The sequence below is a fragment of the Cyphellophora attinorum genome (genome assembly GCF_001299255.1).
Source record: "Cyphellophora attinorum strain CBS 131958 chromosome Unknown Contig60, whole genome shotgun sequence".
Classification (NCBI taxonomy): Eukaryota; Fungi; Ascomycota; class Eurotiomycetes; order Chaetothyriales; family Cyphellophoraceae; genus Cyphellophora; species Cyphellophora attinorum.
The window spans coordinates 43,908-71,458 of record NW_017253288.1 but is presented as its reverse complement, the minus strand read 5'-3'; the positions used below and the strand labels follow the sequence as shown (position 1 = coordinate 71,458).

Sequence of the window (27,551 nt, the reverse complement as noted above, 5' to 3'; positions counted from 1 at the left end):
GAAGGAGGATGGCGAGGAAGGAGGATGGCGAGGAAGGAGGATGGCGAGGAAGGAGAGTGGCGAAGGAAGAGGATGGCGAAGGAGGACATCGCGCATGGAGGACATCGCGCATGGAGGACATCGCGCATGGAGGACATCGCGCATGGAGAACGGAGGAGACCAGAAATAGTGGACATTGATCCAGTATGGTCGAGGTGGCTGATCGGCCACCGGCAGGGTGAGGTGGTGCATCGGTGAGCGAAGATCGCGGCAGGCGATGGGAGGTGGACTCACTTGCCTTTCAGTCTTTGAGCATGGCTGTGCAATGCAGTGCAAGTTTCATCGGGCGATTGTGCAGACAATCGTGGCAAGAGTGTCAATGTTGGTTGGGTATGGTCCGTAACAGGATGCATATGCCATCTACGACATGGTGTGGAAGCCACCCTTGGACATGGTCCTTCGAGCGATGCATGGATCATTAGCGTAATGGCTGTTGGGCATGGTCGTTTGGGGGATGCATGGATCATCGGCGAAAATGAGCAAATTGCGAAGCAGAGCAAGAGCCGAGCAAGGTTGTGGCGTCGCAGGTTGGGTGTGCACGTTGTCGGATGGGTATGGTCCCTGGCGGGATGCGTACGCCATTTTCGACACGGTGGAGGAGTGGCTGTTGGACATGGTCTTTGGGGCAATGCATGGATCATTAGCGTAATGGCTGTTGGGCATGGTCGCTCTGGAGATGCATGGCTCATCGGCGAAAATGAACGAGAATCACGCACGGAGAATCGCCGTGGCGTTTTGAGGTTGGCATAACCTCCAGAAGAAGTTGTGGTGGAGCCGGACATCGCGATCCGTGGTGTTTTCAATGCAAGCCAGCAGCCGGACTGCATGAGTTGGTGGAGTGCGGATGGTCAGGCTGCGGCAGCACGTCTCGGCTGTTGGACCGAGGTTCTCGGTGTGCTTACTCGAGATTGAGCTCGAGTACAAGGGCATGAAGAAGAGGCAGGAGCCATACTGCGTGAGCATGGTGGAGTGCGGATGGTCAGGCCGCGAATGGAGGACCTGAGTCAGCGATGGGTGTCGCAGATGGCGGACCCGGCTTTCTGGCTGGAAGCCGATGAAGAGGCAGAAGAGATCCCTCGGAGGAACCACTGAGGTGATGCGGAGAATGTGGATGAAGAGATGAGTGTTGTGCTCGGGCGTTCGGCCACGAAGTGCAGGAGGACAAGTCGAACGAAGTTGTGAGATGCGACAGAGTCGCCCCAGAAGGCGACTCCCTGCAGGCCGGCGACGAGGTGCACGCCCTCGTCTTCTCAGGTCGGCTCTGCCGGAGGGGTGTCTACCATGAATTGTGGTGAGGCTGAGAAGAAGTGTCGTCAAGATCTGGCGCAGGTGGCTGACTGCGCAGCGGAAATGTGGGACTGGCGAAGCTGAACGCGCAGAAAGGCGAGTCAGACAACGAGGAGAAGGCAGTCTCTCGTTGGTGGTTTGGAGCACAAACCATGGTCGGCGAAGGAGTTTCACCTCTACGTGGTGCTGACTAGAAACTGGACGAACTCCAGGCCAAGAGAACTCCGAAGCAACGTCCATCAAAGTCGCTACTGGTTGAGCGGCACCACCCATTCAGATGCAGAACATCATCAGTGAGAGAGACCTATCCACGTTGCATGCTAATCAGATACCAGAGACACCGCCGATCATATTGCAGGCATCGTCGGAACCGACTCTGGACTTTCGCTCATTGGCTCCGAACGGTAAGTCGACCTGTCCACGAACTCGACCTGCAGCCCACTCTCAAGACATCTAGACCAAAGAGCGCGCTCCTCCTCCTCCCGCCGCGATCGTCCTCCGAATGCCGAACGACCCAACACACCTCGCCCAACCGCGATCCGCCGAGCACCCTACATTCTCAGCACGTCCGCTTGTTGAGAACTCAGCACCACCGGCACGACTTGTGCGCTCCTTAGAATATGTCAAAAGAGTGGTCGGACCGAGAGACATACGCTCGCTGACAAGGAATCAGTGGAGGGCGCCGGAACCGAACATGCCAGGGTACCTCGCTGCGATGGAACAGGGGCTGCACATGATAGCATTTGGAAGCAAAGAGCTTGAGAAGATACGGACACACGCGACCGTCAACAGCCACACCACGGATACCAAGTCCACGCTTCATCCGGAGCCTACACAACATGCTCCTCCTCTGCCTCCTTGACTCCCGACATCGACCTCCAATTCGGGCAGTCGAAGCTGATGAACAGTGTGCGATCCGCTTGTCCTCGCCGAGGGCCGCACCGTCGGCGCCCAGGGTTGCCATCGTCGGGCGTTACGAATTGCGTCACGTCTGGACCGCTGCCACCTCTCTGGTTCAACACAACGAGTCTCAACAACCGCCAGCGCCCACAGAGCCGCCAGCAGCCATCGGCGCGGCATACCACCGTCTCCTCTTCTTCGGCTTCTCATAGTAGTACACGCCGCCTCCGCCTGCGTACTTGTCTCGAGTGACGACATGCATTGCATCTACACCACCTTCAGTCATCTTGAGTTCTTCGACGGAAAAGAGCAGGGACATACGAATGATTCCAGGGATGAAACCCAAGCAAGTCAGGATGAGGTTGATGAAGAGTTGGCCGCAAGAGGCGGTTTTCAGGAAGACGGCGAGGGGTGGGAGGAACACTGCTAGAATGGCGAGGATGGCTGTGCCGAGACCCATAGTGGAGGGCGCTGTGAGCTCGTGCTCGGTTTGTTGTGCTCGCAGTGCTGTGATTCTTTGGATGATGGTAGTGGGTTGTGGTGAGCTTGAGGGGTGTGGTATACGAATTCAAGAGACATGAAGGGGATCACCTCGACTTGTCTACAGATATATCTTCATCTACACATAAGATCGGCAGTGCGCAATCTCGCAGATCTCAAGCCAACGCATACCAATGTCACTCCCTATTGCCAATTAATGCCATCCGCCTTGCGGTGATCCTCGGTCGCCGCTATCTATGGCTGCATGCTTGTTGCATTTGGCCACTCCCCAAATTCGGGGTCTGGGGCTGTCCTGCATGAATCTCGAAAAGTGTGCGGAAGTGCGAGGAATCCTGGCAAGTTATTGGTTGGGGTCGACGGTGGCTGCCAAGAGAAGGCGTCCGGCGGTCGAAAGAGGTGACGAAATGCGAACTTTGGCGCCATTCTGCTGCTGTCCGTCGAAGAGGACATTCGCGCTCGCATAACGGCCTAGCGATCGGAAGCCATGCTGGTCGCCGCAGCAAAAATCAAAGTTCATGGCTATGCAGAAGAGTCTTGGGAACACTCAGAGGATGGGATTCGACGTTATCATTTCATGATTGACTGACAAACACAGCCACAGCAGCACTGCAACAGAGTGTCTCAAACAATGCCGTGGGGTAGCTGCGCCTTGTCCCGCTGTCTTAGGCGTTTCCAGAAGACCACAAGGAAGTATGCAGCTGCTGCAATCAAGCCTCGCCAATTTTGCGCTTCTTCAGGGCGCGATTATCTTCCTGTAGAGCACGAATCTCAACGTCTCGGGCGCGTATCATCTCCTGATGAGCACGAATCTCCACATCTCGGGCGCGTATCGTCTCTTGGTGAGCACGAATCTCCACGTTTCGGGCGCGTATCGTCTCCTCGTGAGCACGGAACCTCTCGACCAAGACACGAATGGCATCCGCTGCGATAGCGTCATCGAGCCCTTCTGCTGCGTCATGTAGACTGCCGCGCCATCAGTCGCACCGCTACGCGCACCTCTTCCGCCCTCCTGTCCAGCATCTGTGCTGTATCGCATATTGTCTTGGTTACGGTCGGTCGCATAGGTGGACAATTGGGTGACTGGATCGAAAATCAAGCCGCCGGGGCGTGGCGCTGGGGTAGATTGCTGAGAGGCCTTTGTCGATGTTGCCAGTGCGACGTCCGTCGGAGGTTTGATGTTTGCTATTCTGCGCCGAGATGTCTCCCCTTCGAAGACAGGTTTGGCCTGGTCTTGATCCTTCTTCTCATATTAGCCATAGCCTTTCCATGGTTTTCGCTCAGACGTACATTGCCACTCTTCCCGGAAACTACCAAATTCGCCTTGGCCCATCTCACCACACCTTTACCGCATCTCGGACACTTTTTACCCTGTGGGTATCCATACTCGAAGTCGCCTGCGCAAGCGGAACATCTGTTCCACTCCATATCTGGCGTACTTCAAGGGTCTCTGTTAGTGACAGGTGCGGTCGACAGATGTTGAGCAAGAGAGGTTCGCTGTACGGAAGTCCACCAGGCTTTCATTAAGTGTCGTAATTTCACGACAAGGCTGAGACACGTAGTGAGACCTTCGAACGACTTCACTTGAAGCACTTGAAGGACAAGACATCTTCGGCGGCGAACGTCACACGTCGGCACACGAGACACCCCACTTGTATACGCGTTTGCCCACTACGTACGCGACCACCTGACAATCATCCTTCCGCTCATGCCTTACCGTTCGCTATCGCAGCGATGAGCTTGAGATACTCCTCATTCGCAGTAAGCCTATCGACGTCTTGAACCTGGCACGCCGCTTTCAACAAGATGGCTTCGTCAACCTCCTTTATGTTTCCTTTCGCGACGTAAAGTACTTGACCGTCTCTCGATTCATCTGCCATCAGCAAACCGACAGCACTAGCGACTGCCTCAGCGGGCTGCCATGGGAAGCCGAGTGCGTCCATAAGCTCCACCGGCACCATGCCCGTCGCGGTCCAGGACGGCATGATTCCGTTCACGCGAATGGATAGGTCATGATGTCGTACGTTTGCGTGCATGGCACGAATGAGGCCTAGAGCTCCGTGTTTCGAAACCGCTACGTATTGATACTTAGCATTGCTTTGATTCTTGCTGCTCGAACGAGCCATGGGAACCTTATTCGACTTACCATATTCTGTTGGTAAGTATCTTTGATAGCCTAGACACAGAGTCAGTACAATGTTTAATGACGAACGCGACTGCCGCATGCTCCGTGGTCTGCAACCAGCGATCGTATGGGCTTACTCACTTGATTCCGAAGCAGTAATAACGATACTTCCAACATCATCTCTCGCCCGTGGTCTTATATGGTGGACAGCGAGAGCGACTGTATTGACCAAGGCCTTGAGGTTGACATCCATCACAAGGTGTGATGGTTCGAGCAGTTGTCCTCTGTCGTCTACCTGTAAGCTCATGTACGTATCTCCAGGGGCAATGCCGGCGTTGGCAAAAACATGATCAACTCGGCCGTGCAGTGTTTTCGCTTTTTCAAAAAGCGAGCACAGATCGGCCCATTTCGTGACATCGGTCTTCTCGTGAGTGATTGACGACGATCCCTTCCCGTCAAAATCCGGGGGCGGCTGGATATCACCGTTGACTATTAAGGCGCCTTTGGCGGCGAAGAGGTTTAATGTGGCCAGGCCTATTCCCGATGAGCCCCCTGTTGTGTGCGGTCAGGTTGAAGATCATTACTTGATAAGTTCGCGGATGGTCATCATACCGGTCACTACCACGACTTTCCCCTGAAGCTTCTGGACTAATTGTGTGTCGACCTCTGAATGTACCATCACGGAGGGTTTGACCGATGCTGTGTGGGAATCATGAATTCCATTAGTTGTCGGCAATGGCGCCGAGGCGACAGAAGACATAGCGGTGCGAGAGCCCGGACTGAGTGACCGAGTTACAGACGATGGGCAGTGCTTCCGGTTAGAATGCGGATAAATTCTGCTCTTGGAATTCAATTCTCCTCAGCTGCTGAGACGGCGAGTGGACCAACGACCCGTAGGTCTATCTCCAGGTAAGCTGGCTCGAGCACTCTCCGGAGGCGATATCTTCTAAGGTGGGTCTACACTGTGTGTCAAATAGTCTGGACGAGAATAGTGCAAGGGAAGTCGCTCAGATATAGTCGGAAGGCAGGCCTTCATCTTCTCCAGAGCCAGGAGTCGCTCCCAGGCCTTCGTCCAGTTGGCAGACATGGATTCGTAGACGGCGGCCTGCAGCCACATCTGGACCTTCGCGGCCGGGACAGGTAAAGGTCAACGTGCAATCTGTCCAATGCGTGTACGAGTATGCTATGCCTCGGCTGCGTGGACCTTGCAGGGACTAACCAGATCTGCGTTCGGATCTCTGCCCCAGCTTTCGGATAATGCCCCATCTCATCGGCTTCTTCGGAATTGGCCCGACCACACAAGGGCAGCCTGTGGGGTAGGTACCCTCCAACAAGGGTTTACGGTAAACATGACTTGCTGCTGCAACCCCGGGTCCAAATGAACGCGAAGATGGGTGGGCGAGGGAGTCCGAGGTAAACGCAAAGGTGATTGTGGTAATCTGAGGTGTCGCGAGGACAGCGTGGAAGTCTTACGATATAGTCGGAGTATCACGCAGCCAGCTGCTCTTCGAGATCCTGGCACAGAAGGAAGCAAGTCATCAGGTCCAAGTAACACTAACCTCATCAAAACGCGTACGCGATCTATTTGCTATCAGTGAGGTCAAAAAACACTGCTGCCGGAATGTCGAAGGTCGCGTTAGTGACTGGCGGTAGCTCAGGCATCGGCTATGCACTAGTTGAGCATCTGTTGGCGAAGAGCTGGAATGTGGTAATCGCGGACATCACGCCTCTTGGAGCGAACGTGAAGTTCCCTGCAGATCGAACACTCTTTGTCAAGACAAATGTGAGCAGTTTCGACGAACAAGCAGAGCTCTTCTCCAAAGCCTTCAAATGGCATCAAAGGTTGGATTTCGCGGCGCTGAATGCTGGCATCGACGACAGGGACGACATCTTCAGTTCTATCGATACATCGAAGCCGCCAACCAAGCCTGACACGTCAGTCATTGACATCGATCTCACGGCGGTGTACTATGGCATCAAGCTCTTTGCACACTACGCTGCCCAGAATCCTGTTCCTGGAGGCAAGATTGTTGCTACGGCAAGCGTGCAGGTCATTATCCTAGTCCGGCGATACCTATGTACGCGGGAGCAAAGCATGGGGTGGTCGGTCTAGTACGGTCGTTAGCCCCTAGAGCGGCTGCTCATAACATTACCATCAACGCTATTTGTCCTGCCCTGGTCGTTACCGGCCTTGAACCAACCTTTCGGGAGCGTTTCCCGGAAAGGCTGCTGACAGATATGTCGATTGTGATGAGAGCGTTCGATGAGCTGATCGATGAGACTCTGGGCCACAATGGACAGATTGTTGAAACCTGTGCCGAGGGGCTCTACTACCGCAAAGGCATCGAGGCTGAAGCGCCCAGCATGAAGGAGATAGTGCGGCTTCCAGCTATGGCAGAATGGCAGGCATCTCTCATACAGCGTAATATTCAACGGGCTGCGAAGATACAAGGCAGGCTTTGAACCTGCGTGGGCCTTGCGGTAGCTGAGTCAAATAATGGAGTGCTCGAAGCTCAATTTGTACACTCGTGTGTAAGGCTGTGAGCCTCTTCAAAATCGAGTGAGACCGCCGTATAGGAAGGCTGTTCCCTGTTGACCGTATGCCATCCATCTCTTCCTCGTGAAATAAAGTCGGCTGCGCAGACCAGACCATCACTGATCAACAAGTGAATGTACATCACAAGCCATTAGAAACTGTGCCAGCTAGTTCCAGTATGCCGAGATATCGAGATCGAAGCTTCCCTCACGGAGGTTGGTATGAGGCTGAGACGGGCTTTCTAGAGAGTCACCTGCCGGCCACGTCCACTGGCAGTGCCTGAAAGGCTCCACCAGTAAATGGACTGGGCCAGACGAAATCTGCATCTGGCTTCAGCAGGTCAATTGCGTCGTAGAAAGGCGAAAGAGGCGTCGTAAGCGCTTGATCGGAGGTACTATTCAAATGTGATGCATCGAGAAGGCTGGGAAAGTCCAAGGCATCCAGAATCACACTCCCAATGTCCGAACCTTGAGGCTCAAGCTGGGCCGACTGAGAGATTACTGATGCCATGTTATGATCAATGAGTCCGCCACCTACGGGGGATCGACCGCTTTGCTCGGTCAGGCTTGAGTTCAGGCTTGATCGAGTCGATTGCTTGTTGGGAGATTTGTCGAGATGTCCGTCAACGTGTCCAAATAGCTTGCCGATCAAATCTCGCCGGCTCTTGAGCTCAGTTCGCGACTTCCTCTCAATATAGAATCTGCAGGCCTCTCCCAAATGCTCCACGATCTGGAGGTAGTGACGTGCTAGCCAATCATGCTTGTGAAACATGGACAACAGCTTGCTGGCTGTTTGCAGATATCCATTCAGCGGTAACGTTGTACAAACATCACCAAAAGTCGCCATGCCCAGCACCAGCGCAGCATAAAACACCGAGTTCACAACAAGCGGAAGACGCTTCGGTGTCTGCTCAGCAACGAGCAGCTCTCGATAAAGCTCAATCAAATCGATGGCGGATTGGACGCATGCTACGGTCAGTATCTGTGGCGAAGGGGCTCCAGGTGCAGCTCGTTCCTGAGAAAGGTTGGGGCTCACACCTCTGGTCCTTACTTTTACGCTCCCTGACAGATACCTTGAAGTCAGTAGTAACGTCGCGCCGTAGAAAGCTTGCTTGAGCTGGCATGAGCCAATGTCTGGTAATAGACTATCGCCTGATTCAACTCGTTCATGAATGCCGTGTGAATTAGATTGGGAACCAGGAAAATATTGGGCCGCCCACTGGCGGTTGAGGCCGAGGATGCGATACAGCGCTTTGGTACTTATCGACGACTTGGAGTATGCTTCAGTAAGCACTAATTCTAATATCATGCACATGTCCACGGTGGGAGAGTTTCTCAAGATGGTAGTTGACTTCCGAACCTCGTGAGTTGCAAGGGGTCTTCCGAGAGTGGCACTGAAATGAATATCGATAGCGCGAATGGCTCTCCAGAGGTGATCTCGCATCCTGCGCTCCAAAGCAGGCATTGCGCTGACTAGGTCGCTTCGATGCAACCCCAGAGCATATGCAGCGCGGGCGGCCTGGCCGAGATGCATGTATGCGGCGTTGAGGCGTGACCCGTTCAGTAGGTATAGGGTGATGAGCACATAGCATTGTGCGGCAGCCAAGCCAGCACTCGACTCCTCCATAGCGTCAAAGACTGTTAGTACCCGCCCGTAAGCGTAATACTCCTGAGCAACGTGATCCTTGTCTTCTGGACAAGTCTGTGCGCCCAGTGCCAGGACGAGGAAAAGCCTGGCGCTTGTCCAATCCTGTGTCTCCTCACGGTCCGTTGACCAGGCTGAAAGCTCCTCCACCAGAGTGCTTTCGTCGAACAAGTCTCCATAGCAAGCTGTACTGTACAGGTACCATTTGACGAGATACCGAGCTTCGTCGAGGCTGGGCTTGGAAGGCGCGACCAACGTGCCAGGCATGTGTCGGACCCTAGTCTCGTCGATTGGAGGGCCATCGAATAGATTGGGTGAAAGGGTCACAAATGAACAGTCACCGATAGCTTTCCTTGCAAGTTCGCGGACGCTTTGGAGAAGCGCTGAAGCTGAAGAATCTCCGAGGAAGGTGAAATCTCCGTCAGCCTGTTCGACCAACATCGGTGAAGACTTGCCCCAAATCCTGTCTTGTTGATGAGTCCCGGGCCTGTCGTTCACGTCGCCCTCTTGAAGTGGAGGCGTTGACACATCAACGGCTTGCGGCTCCTTGGCCTCGATCCGAGCGTGAAGGTGCTCCTGAACTATCCGCGGGGCAGTTGAGCGACACTCGTGGTTGACCAGTCTGTCTCGACATCTCTGGCATGGTCTCAAGCCATCGCATTTCTCTTTGCGCCTTTTACAGTTGTGGCAGGCGTTGTTACAGCGGCGGCGACGCCTTTCAGCTGCCGCGGCAAATGACATGATTCGTAGCCCGCGTCAAAGCATAGCGTTCATCCTATTTGTGAGACGAGAATGTAGTATCGGTAATGAGCCAGGCTTTAACGTCGCGGTGCGAGAAGGATGTGCGATGTTTGCAGATCACCTTGAGAGTTATTGCGAGGTTAGCAGGAGTCACCATGCACCTGCCGAAAAAGAGGAAAGCGGAAAGGAAACCGCAGCTGTCTTAGGGGGTTTCCCCACGAAAGTCCCCTGACAATCGCCTCCCTTTCCCCGCATGTCCATGCCGTTTTGTACTACCGGGGCTCGTGCTGCCTTGCTGCCCACCTTGAACTTGACCGGAGAAGCTCACGTACATAGCACGTGGTGCTGCAATACCATTGTGACAAAAGAATAGGAATGCATGGAGGCGACGTATCGAGAGAATTGGCGCATCGCATCGAAAATGAAGGAATGGCTATGAAAGCTTTTGAGCAACCGTAGCAGCTTGTTCCCGCGCTGCTGGAAGTTGTACCTATTTGCGAAGTAGTTTCAGGCTCCGGATCCTCCCCTGCCTACAACGCTACGGCTACACGATTCGTCTGATATTTCGCAGTGCTGGTGAAGAAGCAGCGGCAAATGCAGGCGACGACACCGAATGGAATCGACGTGTACCAGACGAAGTGCAAAGCCTCAGCGTACGCCCAGCGGCCACCTATCGGTGCAGCAGCCAAGATTTGAGGTGTGAGGCCTGGCACGGTTGCGGTCTGAGCAGGCGCAGTTAGGAGGGCGTCAACGAATGTCTCAGCAGCTCCGGGAGCAAGACCAGCATTGATGGCGTATGTCGCAGTGTATGCTGGAAGAAAAGCCGTCAATTTCCTAACGAAGACGTTGTAGTAGATAGAGTATCCGATGGCTCCGCCCACAAAGCGAACAGACAAAGAGAGGGCTGTAGCTGTGGTGACAAGCGCATCCGGTGCCACGAGGAGAGCGATGGAAGCAGTCGGAGTGATGATACCGCCTAACCCAAAGCTGGCGAGTGTGGCGAGCGCAACCGTTTGTTTGGGATTATCAGGAGTCATTGTCGCCAGCGCTCCTCCGAATGCCGTCATGAGAAGCGCCGCAGAGAGAAAAAACTCGCGAGTGTTCTTTGGAAAATAGCTGAGCATAGCGTTGTAGAACATCACTCCCAGCGTAGTCGCGACCGGAGGTGCCAAACCCTTTGCACCGACGGAGATCAGAGTCGGCTGGTAGACGCTAGCCCAGGTCGCCGGTAGGAAGTTCAGACAAGAGAATCAGAACTTCCCTCCGACAAACGCAGTTGTATATGACAGTGCAATAAGCCGCTGGCCCTTGAATAGCTGTCCAGGTACCATAGGATATTTAGCGAATCTTGCTTCCCAGACTATCCACACGCCGATCAGAGCTAGACCGAGTAGGAGACAGCATAGCACATATGCAGAAGACCATGAGTGAGTGTAGCCACCTGCCTGCAGTGTATGCGTGAGAGCGACGTGCTCTGTACCCTAGCATCGCGGACATTGCTTGGAATCCTTGGCTTGCGGGAATCCCAACTTTCGGCTTCCCCAGGCTAAGCCATCGGGTCCCCCGTAGGCCACTGCATCGGGAAGGCAGTTGATTGGTTGATCTTCCGACCCGATCTCTATCGGGAACTACAGTTAGTCGTTGGCAGCCTTCCGACATGCCAGATGATCATGGCTGCAACGAGGCAGTATGCTCCGGCTTTGCCAAAGAGACCAAATAGGCAGTGAGCAACAGACGTGCAGGTATGTAAGCGAAATGATCTGACCGTAGGACTTGTTGGCAAGCAGTATACCGCTGCTCTTCTTCAGAAAGTCGTCAACACAGAAAGCACATTCCATAATGCCTGCATCAACTCGTTCTCGCACCGACGGTCCCACTCCACTCCCCAATCATGAAGGATATGATTACGATGTTGTCATCATCGGAGCAGGAATGTCTGGCTTATGCCAACTATACCATGTACAGACGCTGGGATTGAGTGTCAAGGTCTACGACGACGCAGCGGACGTAGGAGGGACCTGGTTCTGGAATCGATATCCCGGTTGCCGTTTCGATTCTGAAAGCGAGTCATACTCGTTCTCGTTTTCGCAGGAACTACTGGACGAATGGTATTGGAAGGAGCATTTCTCGAGTCAACCGGAAAATCTGAAGTACTGTCAATACGTTGCCAGGAAGTTTGGACTGTACAAACACATCCAATTCAACACGCGAGTCTCTTCAGCCCACTGGCAAGAAGAGTCTCGAACATGGAAGCTGACCGCTGCCAAATCGGGCGAGCAGGTAACGTGTCGGTTCCTCGTTACAGCCATTGGCCCCCTATCAGCTCCAACCCTACCGAGCGATCTCGACATTGAAAAGTTCAAAGGAGAATCATGTCATACCGCCAGTTGGCCGCTAACTCCTGTCACTTTTGAAGGAAAACGAGTGGCTGTGATCGGAACAGGTGCCACTGGCATCCAGGCGATCCAGGAGGTCGCAAAGACAGCAAAGCACTTGACTGTCTTCCAACGTTCGCCAAACTGGTCCTGCCCGCTGGGTAACAGTCCTGTCTCCGAAGAGAAGATGAAGCAAATCAGAGAAAACTATCCCAGCATGTTCAAAAAGTGCACCGAGACGTATGGCTGTTTTGTGCACGATGGTGACCCTCGCTCGGTCTTCGATGTCACCCCAGAAGAAAGAGATGCCTTCTGGGAAACGCTGTACGCCGCGCCGGGCATGGGAATGTGGGTCGGGAACTTCCGCGACCTTCTCGTCGATCCCAAGGCAAATGAGTTGGTGTCTAACTTTGTTGCTAATAAAGTCCGGAGTCGTGTCAATGATCCCATCACTGCAGAGAAACTGATTCCAAAGCACGGTTTTGGTCTGAAAAGGCTCCCTCTCGAAACCAATTACTTCGAGGTTTATAATCAGAAAAATGTCGAGCTGGTCAGCCTGCTAGATACTCCTATCGATCGCCTTACCGATAAAGGCATCCAAACATCAGACAATATTGAACGAGAGTTCGACATGATCATCTATGCCACTGGATTTGATGCCCTGACTGGTTCATTCGACCGGATCGACATCCGTGGTGTCGGTGGGGAGAAGCTGAAGGATCGATGGACGCCATCTCCACAGACCTGCCTGGGGCTTATGGTTGATAACTACCCCAACATGATGATGGTCTTCGGACCACGTGGAGGTATTGGAAACGCTGTGCCGGTGATTGAATTCAATGTTGACTGGATCACAAAGCTGTTGTCCTTCGCTAAGGCCAAGCAGCTGACGCGGTTGGAGGCAACGAAAGAAAAGGTTGACGAGTGGACAAAGCACGTGAACGACTCCGGAGCGAATGTTTTGGGTTCAGATGTAGACTCGTGGGTGACAGGTGTCAATCGTAATGTGGGAAAGACGACCAGGATTGTGGCGCGCTATGTTGGTGGAAACATTGACTACCGACAACGTGTTACCAGAGCTGCAGACAACGGCTATCGGGATCTTTCTCTTAGTTAGTGGGTCGCCACATATCCGTTTCGTAGATATGAGGATTTGTGAATCATGAAGAGTTGCGGAGGAAAGGCCTCAGTCACCTTCCGAAGGAAGCTGCTCCTACGCGACCATCAACGAGCAGGCCTGGCTGAGGTGGTCGCTGTTACAGATCTCAAGTCGTTCACCGGCCAGCGAGGGTCGTGAGGTTCGATAATCCCTATCCAGTGCGTTGCGCCGCGCCGATTCGAAGTCGACGCGTGACGGCCATGACGGCCTAGCGACATGTGCAAGCCATTCGGTGAACGCTGCATCGATGTGAGCAGTGTCAGTTGGCCTATCGGCTGGGTCAGTTTTCTGAGCGTGCATTCGGTTGGGCGACGAGTGTCGTCCGAGTGCCCACTCTATTGCCGCAGGAAGGGGCGAAGCTGCGCCGCCGCTTGTAAAAGCGTTCGGCGTCCCACCCGTGCTCGGTGTCGTAAGGCTCGAAAGACAATTACACCAGCCTCGAACCTTTCGGAGTCACCCATCATGGCTTCGCCGGTGACTGGCGTCATGTAGTAGGCTCCATCCACAGAGTGATGGGCGTACAGTTCCAGTGTACCAGTGCCGTTGTAGTAGATGGCGGTAAAGCAACGAGCATTTTCATCTTTTGGAAGTCTGCAGAGCCGACGCAACGAATCAATTGCCCGAGCGCCCAACGCACCAGCGTAGCAAGCGTGTACTTTTGCGCCATATGGCTTACTCTTCGCACCTCTCGCTTCCAGCAAGAAGTTCGGTATCATTGGGCACGATCCTGCCAGAGGCTTGATGTGATTGTTGACCTTGTCTTGAACCCATCGAGCACATCTTCATCTCTTTCGCCATCGAATAGACTCGGCTTCGCAGCAGGCCCATCTTCCACAATGGCGTCCAGGGCGTAGATCTCGTCTCCGGCAGAGTAGTACGCTTCCGTAGGTACGCCTTCCAGTAAAGGTACCACTTTGGACATGACTTCGCTTACCAGCAAACTCGTCCACGAGGTATTCTAATTGTTCGTATGCTACAGGGGCAATCGAAGTCTCGTAATCTTGTGTGAACCTCTTGAGCTCTTTGAGATTTTGGGTCTTGGGCAAGCTGGATCGCGGAAGGAAGATGCTGCAGTCTTCGAGCTTGCGCCTAAAGTCGGCATTGAATGGACCTGTCCGTGACGTGCTGTCGCTCTGTCTCCAGCTCCGTGATCTCGTCCGAGAGGGTATGCTTAAGCCATACCCTCGTAGATCGCTGAGATCCGGCCCACCAAGGCGAGCGAACCTCCCCAGTTCGACACTGTGTACAACTTTCAGACGCTTCACGGATTCTGGTTCAGATCCTTCGTCGAGGACGCCTGCGGAGCGCTTCCTCGACTCTCGGTCAGGAGAGGAAGGCATGATGCCGAATACCGACAGCGTGCGATTGTGCCCATGATGGACGATATCATCCCACGCCAGAGACGCGTCACATTTGTATGATTCAGCCCATGAATGATTCGTTGGTAGCGGCGTGTCAACGCGCTCAAGACGTTCGGTCGCAGGTGGAGACATCGCGGTTTAAATGAAACTCCTGCCGACGGCATTATATGAGACCGGATGACTCGTGCGACCTGGAAGCTTGTCAACCGGCCTGATCAAGCGACGTGCAACGCGTATCAACCTGCCAAGTGCGTTTCCTACGACCATGACAGACACAACTGGGCAAGGCGGTGCATGCGGCAAGCTGAGTCGAGCAGCGGGCTGTATCGAAGCGTTATTTGTTGAGAGTGCAAGTGAGAGTCTCATGTAGCTTTGAGGTACAATCAGATATATATACACTTGTATAGAAGATTATCAAAATTTGTCACGCCCAACACGCTGAAGGCACAATCATCCGACAGACGTCTTCCTACCCCAGGCAGCATGCCACGGCATGCTAAAGCCCTCCGTTTGTGCCTCTTCCATCACCTCCAGTCGCAAGGTGTCAAGGCCCTCCTTCGATGCGAATACTCCTGCCTTCAACATCGCAGGTCCCGCCTGAACCTCCAACATGAATCTCAACCACTGCCAACTTGCATCTTCCATTTCTCCCGCGCCTTTGCCGAAAAGCATCTTGCCTTCCTTGGTTTCCACGTCTTCCAGCACACCGTCCCCAGCAACGTCCAGAATCTCCCCCACTCGCGCTCCTTGGCTGTTGTTCAGTCCATTCAGAATCAAATAGTTGGCTAAGCTTGTGAAGAATCGGATGTGAGGTTTCTCATCACCTTTGAGCTCACCGGCTGACATGGAGCCATCCACGATTTGGATATAACCACCAGGTCTGAGAAGCTCCATCGCCCGCTTGACGAGATCGATCGCGGCGTCCCCGGGCACATTGGCGAGGATTGCTCGGAGCTGGATGCAGTCAAAGGAGTCCTTCCACTCCTCCGGGAAGGGTGTCTTGAAGTTGTGACTGATGATGTTCTCGTCACGTCGGGATAGGGTGCGATGTCAGTGCCAATCAGCTTGGCGGACTCAGGGTGCGCAAGCTCTTTGCGGAGTTGTGTCAGCCACCAGCCATCGGCGCTGCCAATGTCGAGCACTCTGAGGTGTTCGTTATTCAAATCGATGGGACATAGTACAAGTCCGCCCAGTGCTTGGACGACGAGATCGTGCTGGTATGAAGACGGGTCTTCTCGTTCGTGTCGCGAATGGCTGGGTAGTTGTCGACAAGATGGTCAGAGGACATGTTCGGTAGCGCCAGGATTGCACGACTGCGAGCCCAAAACCATGGAGCGACTGGCCGGAGCCTTATATTTTGTGACCGACAGTCTGAATCGGTGCTGGACTTCAGGCCTCCAGTCGTGACATAAGGCGGCAGCTCTCCTCAAAGGCTATCCCATCTCGTACGAGGACGAGCTGCTGCTGTTCAGCTCGTTCGGTCGTACATAAGCGGCCCGCCAACGTCCTTGCTTCCAGTGATGCCTGCGCGCAGATCAATGTGTCTTCCTCGACGTCCCTATCCGCCACCCGACCTGCACATATGTCTCGCACGGACCATGAGGATCAGTTGACCATCGCACGAGATCATTGTCGAGAACAACACCTCGTCGAGGATAGAAGACCAGAACTGTGCTACCACCGTAGAAGAAACCACCCAAGCACTGACCCCTCTTGATGACGGCACCTGGCTGTTCGCATCCATCGAAGTACTTGATACTGCCAACAAGCATTGCTCCAACGGCGACGATGGCCACGGGCACCTTATCCGGACTCCGCTCCACAAGCATGACGCTTCTGCGATTCTGGCAGTACACGTTGAGTATGCCCGGCTCGTTGATGGCCTGTGGATTGACAGTGTAATATGCGCCTGGGATGTCCTTGACGCTGACTACCGTCCCATCAATTGGACTGTGCCATCGATGATAGTCCTGCGGTGCCAGCCGCGCAATCACCATACTGCCACCGTCAAATCTCTCAGCCAGCTGGGCATCCTGGAACAGCCTTTCCATCGTGAAGTCGGCACCTTTCACCCAGAACTCGGTGGCAGTCGTAATGTCGGGAAAGGCAGTCAGTCGACAATCAGCAGGACTGCTCGTTACATGTTCGTTCTCCGGTTCTGCAATCGGGCGAGCTTCATCTTTGAGTCGCCTGCCAAAGAAATGATTGAACGTCTCATACTTTTTCGGGTCCGGCTCCAGCAGTTCGTGTAGGCTATCCTGCAGTCCGAAGCTCTGGATGAAAGGCACGATATGTGCTTTCGATGCGGGATCATCGTATTGCGCGCCCATCTTCACCGTTTGCGCAGTCAGCATGTTGATCACACGCTTCGTCGCCAACAGGGACTCTTGGTACGTGCCATAGTACAGCAGATGCATTCCAAGTCGGACGTAGATGCTCATGGCTTCCCAGGACTTCTCGTTGGTGTGGCGATCGCGAACCCAGTTGCCCAAATGGTACGAACTCTCCATGGATCTCACATACTCTGTCGATGGTAGAAAGCGACAGATCCAGGAAGTAGAGGCTTTGTGGTCAGCTGGCTTGTGAAGATGCTCTTGCGGAGTCTGTTCATGGTCTGCCGCCGCACTCGTGACGTCGTCGAGCGCTTTGTGAGTGTCCTCCAGGGCGCCGTCATGCATGGCATCGACCGCGGGCTGGGCAGCTTCGGTCGGCACGGCGGCCTGCGACAAAGCGGCAGTTCTGGTAAGTCCGTCGTCCGCCATCTTTGACCAGTGCTGCGATAAGTGGTGTGTGGCAGGTGATAGGGTGATATGCGGCGCAACAATAGACAGTCACTGTCGCCGAGCAATCCAGCTCTGAAAGATTGGCGCAACGAAAGGCCGCTCAGTGACCTTGGCACGATATCTAGGCAAAGGAGATACACTGTGTGGGTTCAAAGCAGTCAGCTAACACTTACCTGTGGCCAGAAAGCCCACTTCGCAGCGTACTTCGTCGAGTTCAGCTGCTGGCTGTGACGTCAAGTCGGAGCTCAGTGATGCTGAGTCATCCATACCTGTGTTGCACACGGCTGTGCATACTCGCAGTAGCACCCCAGTCACCAAGAATGCCGGCTGCCATTCGGCGCAGTTTTGTGCATCAACAACATGAGAGGAGGTGTGCGAGTATGCTATAAGGAGTCAGATGTCCAGTCAGCACACCGCTGCCAAGGATGCCAGTCTTGGACAGCCCTTGGCGCCAGGTGAAGCTCTTTGCTCCTTCGAGGACTCGCAGTAACGCCTCATTTTCCAAGGCGTAAATGTGTTCGAGTCGTCCCTCCGTCGACGTACGCCTGCCTCCCACCCAGCCAGTCGCTTTTCCTATGCTTTGGACGACGGCAGGCGAGGCAGTCGGGCCGAACTCAAGAAGACGCGTTCAGGCGCCCCGCGTCTGGGGCGCGACTCCGATTGGTGTGCTTCCTCGGTGCCTGTCAACTTCCATTTCTTAGCAGAACTCTTTCTTCTTCATGACACAATTGCACATTCTCTGGCTCTGTATTGCGCAATGATCACCACACTTAGCTGCAACGCTATGCCGGCGCCCAGGCACCTGTACTTTTGCGGGAACCCGAGCCGCGTGGCGGGATCGAAGCTCAATCTTGGAGTATCCCAAAGACCTCCCCACCTCGAGATGGCCAACGGGATCTTAGGCTGCAATTCCACAACCTGCAGGCACGGTAGCTAGGACACTCCTGGAACTTGCCAACATCTTATCGAGGAGTGCAGCTTGTGACAGGCAACCGCGAAACCTGATGTTATCTGGACGAGATCATTCCCAAGTCTATCGCTGCGGCTCATAACAATGTCGACAATCTCGAACAGTTCAGATGCCTTATTCGGCCCAGCCTACACAGGTCCAAGCAGAAGTTTCGACTTCACCCTGCTCTTCGAGGACACCGTGTTGACCATCATACCGTCCACATTGTTTTTGGCAGCTGCGATAGCACGTGCAGTATGGCTGGTCAACAGTCCCAACAAGGTCGTCACGTCCTTGAGCCGGTCGGCGAAGCTGGTTAGCGAGACATCAAATCCAGTCGAAGCCACGCTGACTTCCGCAGGTCTTGCTCTCCGCTTTCGCTATGAGCCAACTGACGGTCTTGCTCATTCGCGCAACCAACCTACAGATTGCCACACCAGCATCGGTGGCAGCGGCTTCGCTTGACTTCGCAGCAGCTTGCGTCTTGTTCGTTCTTTCCCTATTCGAGCACTCAAGATCAGTCACGCCATCGACAATTATCGGCCTGTACCTCCTCTTCTCGATCACTTTCGATGCGATACGGCTCCGTACGTTCTACCTGATCGGCGGATATGGTGCCAACGGAGTTGCTCACCTTCTCACACTTTCACTGATTGCCAAATTCGGCGTTCTGGTAACGGAAGCAACCGAGAAACGAGCCATCCTGCTGGAGCCTTATCAGAGTCTGCCACCCGAGCAGACAAGTGGTATCTACAGCAAATCCGTGTTCTGGTGGGTGAACCCGCTACTGATGCTTGGATTTGACACTACGCTGCGAACGGACGATCTCTACACCTTGGACGAAGCGCTACAGTCCGAAAAGGTACACCAGCGCTTCAAGACCCATTGGCAGGCAAAACGATCTCATGGTCCGAGGAGCCTCATGGGCACTGCCCTCAGCGTCTTGAGGTGGGAGTTAATTTTCTCGGCCATACCTCGACTTTTCCTGTCAGCGGCTCAATTCTCGCAGCCATTCCTTGTGCAGGCCACCATTCGCTACGTGAGCAACCAGAGCGAGCAGCCAGTCTCCCACGGTTGGGGACTTGCTGGAGCTTTCTTTCTGTCGTACTTCGCAGTCGCAGTGCTCTCGGCCGCCTACAAACATCTCGCAAACCGTTGTTGTACACAGCTTCGAGGTGGACTGGTTTCGTTGCTTTACGACAAGACATTAAATCTCAGCTTGACGGCAATCGATCGAGACGCTGTTCTAACACTCATGTCGACCGACATCAACACCATGGTCGACATCTTGACGATGTTCCACGACACCTGGTGCGGCATCATCGACCTCGCCGTAGCAATGTACCTTCTGTACTTCTATCTTGGCTCGACCTGCTATGCGCCAGCGATTGTCTACGTCATTCAGCTTGCAGGGACCGCTGGTCTGGTTCGCGTCATCTCACCATTCCAAAAGAAGTGGCTTGATGCTGTGCAGGTCCGCGTCTCATTCACGTCCGCATTGCTGCACTCGATACGGAATGTAAAGCTCTTGGGCCTCGCAGCAGTTGTCAAGGACCGAACTCACGCGCTACGGCTGTCCGAGATCGCAATGTGTAAGGCGTTCCGTGTCGTCGATACCATCAGAGTAGTGCTTCAAAATGGATCCAGCATATATGCCCCGTTTGCGACTTTCCTGGTCTACTACCTTCGATCAGCAAATGATGACTCCTCTCCGCTGGAGATCTCGACAGTGTTTGGAGTTCTAACCATTCTCAGGACAATGGAAATGCCATTGAACGTCACGATCTACTCCTCCGTACGTTTGGCATCTTCATTGAGCTGCTTCGAGCGTATACAGCAGTACCTGTTGTCGGAATCGCGGAACGACAACAGACTATCGCTGGAAAGCGTGTACGATTCCGAAGACTTCTGGCAGACAAGCGCCATTGCCGATGGCATCCCAATGAGACGCGTGAGCGTGTCTCGCAGCGCTGCAGATGATGCCGTTGTTCTCAAGGATTGCTCTTTCGGGTGGGAAAAGAACAAGTCAATTGTCAAAGATGTGAATATCACTTTGAGTTCCGGCTCTCACATGATGATCATCGGCCCTGTTGGCTCTGGCAAGTCGACACTACTGAAAGGTATCCTGAGCGAAACTCCGTACTCCCGTGGCTTCGTGTATGTCAACAGCAGCACCATCTCATTTGCAGATCAAGAGGCCTGGGTGCAGAACGGAACGATCAAAGACAACATATGTGGCGCAAGTCCTGTCGTCCCAGATACCAGTTGGTATGACGAAGTGATAACTTGCTGTGGTCTCGCAGAAGATGTTCTGCATCTCCCTCGTGGAGATCAGACTGTCGTTGGCTCGAAAGGCATATCATTAAGCGGTGGCCAGAAGGCTCGCTTAGCTCTGGCTCGAGCGGTGTACTCGCGAGCCGATATACTCATCTTGGATGACGTCTTCTCTGGACTGGATCACGATACCGAAGATCTGATCTTTCGAAGGCTATTTTCACGTAATGGCCCACTCCGCCGACAAAAGACCACGGTCATTTTGGTGACGCATGCAGTCCAGCGGCTCCCATATGCTGATACCATCGTCTCATTGGACGCAGACGGACGCATCTCGGAAACAGGCAATTGGCTTCAGCTTTCAACAAGTGGCGGCTATGTCCACGATCTCAACGTCGACTTCAAGCAGCAGCAGGACGCTGAGGAGGAAGCCGATGTCGACGCCAAGGACAAGAAGGCTCCTGTCGCAACTGTAATGCCCACGGCGGACGATGTCCGAGACAATCTGCTGAGACGCACTGGCGACTGGGTCACCTGGAAGTACTGGTTCAAATCTTGCGGCTATCTGTCGAGTATTCTAAGCATTATCTGGGGCTTCGTCTGGATGATTTCTGTTCAAATGCCTGGCATCCTCGTCCGAGTCTTCTCCTCAAACAACGCCCTTGTCAGCGGATCGGCCGCACGGACATTCATTATCGTCTTTGGACTTACGACCGTCGTGGCTTCAGCCGCAGTTCTGGCTGTCGTCTGGCAGATCCTTCTCGTCATGCAGCCGCGTAGCTCCACCAGCTTCCATTGGAACCTACTTGAGACCACCCTCAATGCTCCGTTGTCGTTCTTCACCAAGACCGACATCGGCTCCATCACCAACCGCTTCAGTCAGGACCTCAACCTTGTGGATATGGAGATTCCATTCTCCTGGGCGGACTTCGTGCTAAGCTTTGTGGCTGCAGTCACTGGTATGGGACTAATGGTAGCCTCGGGGTCCGGCTACTTCGCGATCACCATCCCAGTCCTGCTCGGCGTTATGTACATCATCCAAAAGTACTATCTTCGAACCAGCCGACAGATGCGGCTCCTTGACATCGAAGAAAAAGCTCCGCTATACACCCAGTTCGGAGAAACGGCTTCTGGCCTGGCCACAGTCCGTGCCTTTGGTTGGACGCAGAAGTTCTCAGAAAGACATACCGAATTACTCGATCGTAGTCAGCGACCGTTCTATCTCCTGCTATGTATTCAACGGTGGCTCACTCTCGTACTCGACCTTATTGTCACTGGCCTCGTCACGGTCCTGATGATCGTTGTGGTGGCAACAAGAGATTCCATCAATCCCGCCATGGTCGGTGTTGGACTGCTCTCGGCGCTTGGCCTCAGCAATTCACTCACCAATTTGGTAATGATGTGGACAAAGATGGAGACCGCTATCGGCGCTGTTGGCCGTATCCGTGAATACAACAAGACCACAGCTTCGGAACATAAACCCGAAGAGTGTGACGACCCGCGACCAGACTGGCCTGAGGATGGGGCAGTGAGCTTCAATAACTTCAGCGCCAGCTACTCCGAGGACTCGGATCTCGTTCTTGACGATATCAGCATCGCTTGTCGGCCACTCGAGCAAGTCGGACTATGCGGCCGGTCCGGCAGCGGCAAATCATCCACGCTCGCCTCCCTTCTCCACATCCTCGAGTACCGCACAGGCAACATCACAATCGACGGCGTGGACGTCTCCACCATACCCCGCGAAACCCTCCGCGGACGCATCAACGTCATTCCACAAGAACCCTGGTGGATTACCACCGAATCAGTCCGCTTCAACATGGATCCCTGGAGTACCATCTCCGGCACCACCACGAACGCCAACCGAGACGCAGTCTACATCTCCGCCCTCAAACGCTGCCACATCTACCCCATCATCGCCGCCCGCGGCGGTCTCGACGCGACCATGACCGCCGACTTCCTCTCGCACGGGCAACGCCAGCTTTTCTGCCTAGCACGTGCACTTTTGCGGCAGTCCAAGATTGTGGTGCTGGACGAGTGCTCCGCGAGCGTGGACGTCAAGACTGACGAGCTTGTGCAGCAGATCATACGGGAACACTTTGCTGGGTGTACGATTTTGGCGGTCGCGCATCGTCTGAACACAATTGAGGATTTCGGACGGGTGGTAGTACTTGGGAAGGGAAATATTGTGGAGATGGGAGACCCGAAAGTATTAGGGAGGACGGAGGGCAGCCGGTGGAGGGAGTTGCGGGACTTGTGAGCTATGCGTTATGGTCAGTCGTGGCTGCTAAAAGCCTCGGGAGCTCTAAGCGAGAATAAAAAAGTTGCATGTTTGAAAACAGCTTTTGTGTGCTATCTACATTGCTGCGGTCTTAGCCAGGGCCTCCGTCCGCACTTAGGCGGGAGTGACATCTGCAGGTATGATGGTTGGCTGATGAACCGGCTTGACTCAAGCCGTGATGTGACTTGCTCGACTCGCTCTCCTCTTCTCGTCATGAGGCAGCACATCATCCTCGATGTAGTTCATCTCGTCCTCCTTGGCATTCAAGCCATGGAACACAACCCAAATGATGATGCCACAGATGAATGTGCCAACCGCCAGGCCAGTGTACATCCACAAGATCTCTGGGTCCTTCGCGACCGGCACGAATGCCTCGCCCAAAGCAGACCCGAAGGCGTTGGTGAGCAAGAAGACGGACTGCACGAATGATTTCATCCTCGGAGGCGCCTTGGTGTACGCATACTCGTAGCCTGTTGCGGACGCAAAGATCTCGCTGATGCCGATGAGCATGTACGCGGGCGTCTGGATGGCGATGTGGATGTGGTTGCCTTGTGCCACTCCGTCAGCGTTGATGCTGGCGTCACAGAGCGGGGCCTTGTAGCAGGGCCCAGCATTGTAGATGAAATGCTGCAGCACGGCGGCATAAACCATTGCCATACTGGCGACGATAAAGCCGCATGTGATGCGGCTGATTGGCTTGAATGGGATGTGGGCCTTGCGAAGAGCTGGGTAGACGAGACGATCGAGAATGGGGACGAAGACGATGATGGCGATGGGGTCAAAGTTCTGCATCAGGTCGTTCGGGATGCCGTGGCCTTCCATCTGCAGGGCTTGGGATACAAAGTTGCCGGAGAATTGGTTGTAGACGAGCCAGTAGATGGGGTAGAGTGTGAAGACCTTGCAGGCGGTGAGAGCACGCTTTAGTTCCTCGACGAAGAGGTCGTCCCAGGTGACGGTCTTGTTTGAGCCACGCTCCAGGAGGAAGGACTGCTTGGGTGCGTCCATCGAGCGGTAGCGGAGCATCAAGAAGATGGCTTTAAAGGCATCGGTGACAATGCTGCCTTGAGGTGGTCGATCGACATCTGGGTGCAATTAGCATGTGCTGGTAAAGGAAGGGATCAGGCTTGGACTTACACATCTTCCGGCCCAGGACGAGGATCGTGATGCCAACAGCGAACATGCAGATACAAAGTGTGAAAGCACTCCAGAAGCCGATATCCCGCTCCATGTAAGGCGTGGCAAGCAGGGAAAGGGCTCCGATGTTGATGCTCCAGTAGAAGATCATGTAGATGCGCTGGATTGTGACATACGGATCGATGACCACACGTTCACCTTTCTTGGTCACGGCGACTTCCATGGTTCTGCGTGTGTACTGCTCGGCGATGAGTGGCGCGACATTGGCTTTGATGCCACCCGTACCCAGACCTGTCAGGAGGATTGAAGTGATGAATCCACCGAGGCCAGCACCATGGTTGAGTGAGTTCGGCACCGAGGTAGCAACCAGGATGACAAGGCCGACGAAGTAGATGCAAGCAAACATCAGGATAGTCTTGTACTTTCCCAAGTACTGATCAGCAATCAGACCACCAAGTAGCGGTGTCACGTAGCACCAGAACGAGTAGAATGTCGTCAAGCCAGTAGCACCCTGGTGACCGAGACCAAGACCTCCGTTGCCGAGCGAACCATCGAGAGGCTTCTGGACGTAGTTTTGGAAGATACCTTGGCAGCCATAGTAGGTGAATCGCTCACAAAGCTCGATGGTTGCCACGAGGAAGATGGAGTACGGGAGAGACTCTCCGACATGGCGGAGGGTCGACTTCTCGTAGTCACTGGGCTTGCCGCCAACCGGAGTCTCGACGTGGTCGTCTTTCTCGCTGTCGGTGACTGCATTGATGTTCTTCTCGTCGGTGATCTTCTCGGTCATTCCAGAGAGACGTCTTTGTTCATTAACATCAGCATGGAGCCTGTTCTGATCAGATTGAGTCTCGAGGTGTTAGGAACAAGCTCACCGTGAAGCATCGGATTCATGTTCCGCCATTGTGAAGGATGTGCTTGTCACTGTTCCACGGCAAGCCGTAGACGCGTCTGGTACATATATGTCCTGGTTCCTCTGAGCTCGCGATCACCGAGGGCGGGAGTCCGCACGTTCGCCGGCCCATGATGAAACGTGGAACCTGCAGAGATAGTGTCGTTACATTTCTGCTGGAGTCCGCGGGCACGAGCACACCCTCGATTGACAGGAGTGGAATGACGATGTGGAACAATTCAAGCTCGAACAAGAAAACTCTTGAGAGATCTTCAGGGAGCTTATTTGGCCTTGGCGGCGTATCTCGCCTATTTCGTGGGCGTCGATTGGTGCGAGGGTTGGGAAGGTTCCGCCGCCACTGGCGTGGGGACAGCCTGAGATCCTTGAGAAATCTCTTACCCAATCGCCACATTGCTATTTCGCAACAAAGTCGGCTGACAGCGCGCCAGTCGGACGTCAGGTACGGAGGCTCCTGGTGAATGACATCAAGAGCTTTTGTGGGATCCCGCCGATACGAGTCTCACACGACTACCCACATGGAATCGCCAGTAAGATGGAAGATATGCTGTAAATCGCTATCAACATGGCAAACAACTAATTAGCACCTGTGCTGGGAGACCTGCTGAACCTGACGCCGTTGCTGACTTTCTGCGATGTTTTTGCTTCAGGTGGCACTAGCGGCACGACCGGGTTTTTTGCTGCTGCTTCATGTCCCTTGTGGAGCTGACGGATGGGTCCTGGTGCTCGGTTCAATCGATCAGCAACACGATTCTGGAATCAACGTGGAAGGCCCGTGGAAGACGGACGCCATTTCCCTGTAGATCGCACCGCGGGGCGAGATCTTGAGGTACTGGATTGATACTGCTTATTGCAGCCAGATATCCGGGTATCGACGGGTCAGCAACCGCTTCGGGCAAGAGCATGGTGCCCTCAATGAGGTGAAGATGCATAGCGGGTGAATAATAATAATGCTAGACATGGGAACGAATGCAGATCCCACCAGTTCTAGCAAGCAGTTGTTAAGCCTTCTTGGCCTCGGCATTCACGGCAGGAGCATTTTGCCCGCCTTACGTACAATATCCGCCTCGCACGTTCTGGAAAGGGAGCTGCACGCGACACTGAATAGCCGCGATCGTCACATTCGAAGAGCCAGTGTGTATGTGGTGCTGTTGCAATCAAGGTGCCTCTATCTCCATTGGCCGCCCAGAAGGCAGCATGTCAAGGGGTCCTTCGAGGCGTAAGGCACCCTCGGAATGAGCGAGTGTGACGGCTCGTTTGAGTCCACCAGCATTGCACCGCAACGCAAACCTGTGATGCCACCAGCTCTCATGTCGCCTTGCAGTGCACCGCTGACAATCTAGCAGGGCCAGAAGTGACCAGTATGCAGCCACTTTTCTCACTCACTCTTAATTGTTCCGGCATTGGCCTGCGTCTGGGTCCGTCGTTCAATTACCCCGGATGAACAAGAGCGGCCTCATGCTGGTTCGTTTCCTTACAGTTCATTTGCGTTGTGCTGCGAAGGCCTTATCAGCAGCATCAGCAAAATCACCCAACGTCTCGAATGCGGCTCCAAGCTCTATCTCTCCCTTACCCTCCATCTCCTCGCGTTTGCCGCCCATCGCACTACCACTGCGGGAAATCCAGATCCCTGGACGAAAGCCTAACTTCTTGACAGACATGTGATCAATATCGAGGCTCTGCGCAACCAGTACCAAGTGTTCCTTGCTGATCCCGAACTTCTCGCCGGCAGCATCGACGACGTACTGATAGTTCTTCGGATCTGGCTTGTAGGAGCCGATGTCCTCCGCGGTGTAGACACCATCCCAATGCGCTGACTGGAGGGGTCCTGTGCGCGTCCGCTCGAACGATGCGTTGTCAACGTTGCTGAGTACAAAGAGCTTGTAGTGCTTGGCTAGCCGTCCCAATGCATCGACTGTGTCTGGAAATGCTGGCCATTCGCCGATTGTGCCGCCAAAGGTGACGGCATCAGCTTGGTCGAAGGAGATGTTTCTTTCTTTGGCTATCCGGGCGTACGTCTCCTCCAAGACTTGAGGATACAGCAGTGTCGGCGACTCCCTCCAGATGTCAATTTGATGGGTGTGGTAGGCACGCAGAAGTTGTCCTCTGAGATCCGGCGAGTCGGGTTGCTGCGAGAGCGCAAGCAGTCGTGGGTAGATGCCAGCCTCCCAGTCGATAAGAGTCGCGTAGACGTCGAAAAAGAGCCCTTTCGGCTCAGTCAGGTCCATTGTTCCCTTTGCTGATGGAAAGAGCTGCCTGGGTAGCGGCTTTTCGCTGGTAGATATTATGCTGGTTGAAGAGAGTAACGCGATTGCTGTCAGAATGCTGTTCTGCTCAATCTCAACGCTGTATTTGCCGTCCGACTACCTATTACGCTGAAGCAGGATCGCCTCTGGGTCATCGTCGCTGTAGACTACTGTGGGTGACGAAAGCGGAATAGTTCATGGGGGCTTGGAAGTGCGGCTTCGTTTGTGCCGCAACCGCGGAAGATGGCAGAAGGCCTGATAACATACCCCACAAACCTTGTCTGCGCGCCGGGCCGGTACACTTCTCGGCCA

At 54.1% G+C, this 27,551-nt stretch overlaps 13 protein-coding genes across 13 annotated transcripts; 4 read left to right on the top strand and 9 right to left on the bottom strand.

The window, feature by feature from the left end:
* Nucleotides 1-23: 23 nt before the first annotated feature.
* Nucleotides 24-237, top strand: AB675_1420 (uncharacterized protein; the record flags this gene model as incomplete). Its single annotated transcript, XM_018141310.1, has 1 exon — nt 24-237. A coding segment is annotated over one exon (214 nt), but the record flags the coding sequence as incomplete, so codon positions are not given.
* A 2,119-nt stretch (nt 238-2,356) lies between these two features.
* Nucleotides 2,357-2,686, bottom strand: AB675_1419 (uncharacterized protein; the record flags this gene model as incomplete). The annotated part of the gene is made up of 1 exon (XM_018141308.1): nt 2,357-2,686. The coding sequence occupies one exon, from the start codon at nt 2,684-2,686 to the stop codon at nt 2,357-2,359; it is 330 nt and encodes a 109-aa protein (XP_017994395.1).
* A 748-nt stretch (nt 2,687-3,434) lies between these two features.
* On the bottom strand, nt 3,435-5,609 carry AB675_1418 ((-)-isopiperitenol/(-)-carveol dehydrogenase, mitochondrial; the record flags this gene model as incomplete). Its single annotated transcript, XM_018141307.1, has 7 exons — nt 3,435-3,676; nt 3,724-3,967; nt 4,015-4,154; nt 4,442-4,798; nt 4,871-4,900; nt 4,991-5,401; nt 5,462-5,609. The coding sequence occupies 7 exons, from the start codon at nt 5,607-5,609 to the stop codon at nt 3,435-3,437; spliced, it is 1,572 nt and encodes a 523-aa protein (XP_017994413.1).
* An 861-nt stretch (nt 5,610-6,470) lies between these two features.
* AB675_1417 (uncharacterized protein) lies at nt 6,471-7,312 on the top strand (the record flags this gene model as incomplete). The annotated part of the gene is made up of 2 exons (XM_018141306.1): nt 6,471-6,927; nt 6,975-7,312. 2 exons carry the CDS (start codon nt 6,471-6,473, stop codon nt 7,310-7,312), a joined length of 795 nt encoding a protein of 264 aa, XP_017994390.1.
* Nucleotides 7,313-7,634: 322 nt separating this feature from the next.
* On the bottom strand, nt 7,635-9,296 carry AB675_1416 (uncharacterized protein; the record flags this gene model as incomplete). The annotated part of the gene is made up of 1 exon (XM_018141305.1): nt 7,635-9,296. One exon carries the CDS (start codon nt 9,294-9,296, stop codon nt 7,635-7,637), a length of 1,662 nt encoding a protein of 553 aa, XP_017994408.1.
* Nucleotides 9,297-10,300: 1,004 nt separating this feature from the next.
* AB675_1415 (uncharacterized protein) lies at nt 10,301-10,807 on the bottom strand (the record flags this gene model as incomplete). Its single annotated transcript, XM_018141304.1, has 1 exon — nt 10,301-10,807. The coding sequence occupies one exon, from the start codon at nt 10,805-10,807 to the stop codon at nt 10,301-10,303; it is 507 nt and encodes a 168-aa protein (XP_017994414.1).
* Nucleotides 10,808-11,609: 802 nt separating this feature from the next.
* AB675_1414 (2-oxo-Delta(3)-4,5,5-trimethylcyclopentenylacetyl-CoA monooxygenase) lies at nt 11,610-13,262 on the top strand (the record flags this gene model as incomplete). The annotated part of the gene is made up of 1 exon (XM_018141303.1): nt 11,610-13,262. The coding sequence occupies one exon, from the start codon at nt 11,610-11,612 to the stop codon at nt 13,260-13,262; it is 1,653 nt and encodes a 550-aa protein (XP_017994401.1).
* A 754-nt stretch (nt 13,263-14,016) lies between these two features.
* Nucleotides 14,017-14,797, bottom strand: AB675_1413 (uncharacterized protein; the record flags this gene model as incomplete). Its single annotated transcript, XM_018141302.1, has 2 exons — nt 14,017-14,183; nt 14,239-14,797. The coding sequence occupies 2 exons, from the start codon at nt 14,795-14,797 to the stop codon at nt 14,017-14,019; spliced, it is 726 nt and encodes a 241-aa protein (XP_017994404.1).
* Nucleotides 14,798-15,115: 318 nt separating this feature from the next.
* Nucleotides 15,116-15,953, bottom strand: AB675_1412 (uncharacterized protein; the record flags this gene model as incomplete). The annotated part of the gene is made up of 2 exons (XM_018141301.1): nt 15,116-15,677; nt 15,847-15,953. The coding sequence occupies 2 exons, from the start codon at nt 15,951-15,953 to the stop codon at nt 15,116-15,118; spliced, it is 669 nt and encodes a 222-aa protein (XP_017994394.1).
* Nucleotides 15,954-16,200: 247 nt separating this feature from the next.
* Nucleotides 16,201-17,427, bottom strand: AB675_1411 (Phosphatidylserine decarboxylase proenzyme 3; the record flags this gene model as incomplete). The annotated part of the gene is made up of 1 exon (XM_018141300.1): nt 16,201-17,427. The coding sequence occupies one exon, from the start codon at nt 17,425-17,427 to the stop codon at nt 16,201-16,203; it is 1,227 nt and encodes a 408-aa protein (XP_017994398.1).
* A 1,075-nt stretch (nt 17,428-18,502) lies between these two features.
* On the top strand, nt 18,503-22,928 carry AB675_1410 (Metal resistance protein YCF1; the record flags this gene model as incomplete). The annotated part of the gene is made up of 2 exons (XM_018141299.1): nt 18,503-18,712; nt 18,759-22,928. The coding sequence occupies 2 exons, from the start codon at nt 18,503-18,505 to the stop codon at nt 22,926-22,928; spliced, it is 4,380 nt and encodes a 1,459-aa protein (XP_017994420.1).
* Nucleotides 22,929-23,117: 189 nt separating this feature from the next.
* On the bottom strand, nt 23,118-24,987 carry AB675_1409 (putative peptide transporter ptr2; the record flags this gene model as incomplete). The annotated part of the gene is made up of 3 exons (XM_018141297.1): nt 23,118-24,031; nt 24,084-24,913; nt 24,959-24,987. The coding sequence occupies 3 exons, from the start codon at nt 24,985-24,987 to the stop codon at nt 23,118-23,120; spliced, it is 1,773 nt and encodes a 590-aa protein (XP_017994417.1).
* A 1,487-nt stretch (nt 24,988-26,474) lies between these two features.
* On the bottom strand, nt 26,475-27,221 carry AB675_1408 (uncharacterized protein; the record flags this gene model as incomplete). The annotated part of the gene is made up of 1 exon (XM_018141296.1): nt 26,475-27,221. One exon carries the CDS (start codon nt 27,219-27,221, stop codon nt 26,475-26,477), a length of 747 nt encoding a protein of 248 aa, XP_017994411.1.
* Between the last annotated feature and the right edge of the window lie 330 nt (nt 27,222-27,551).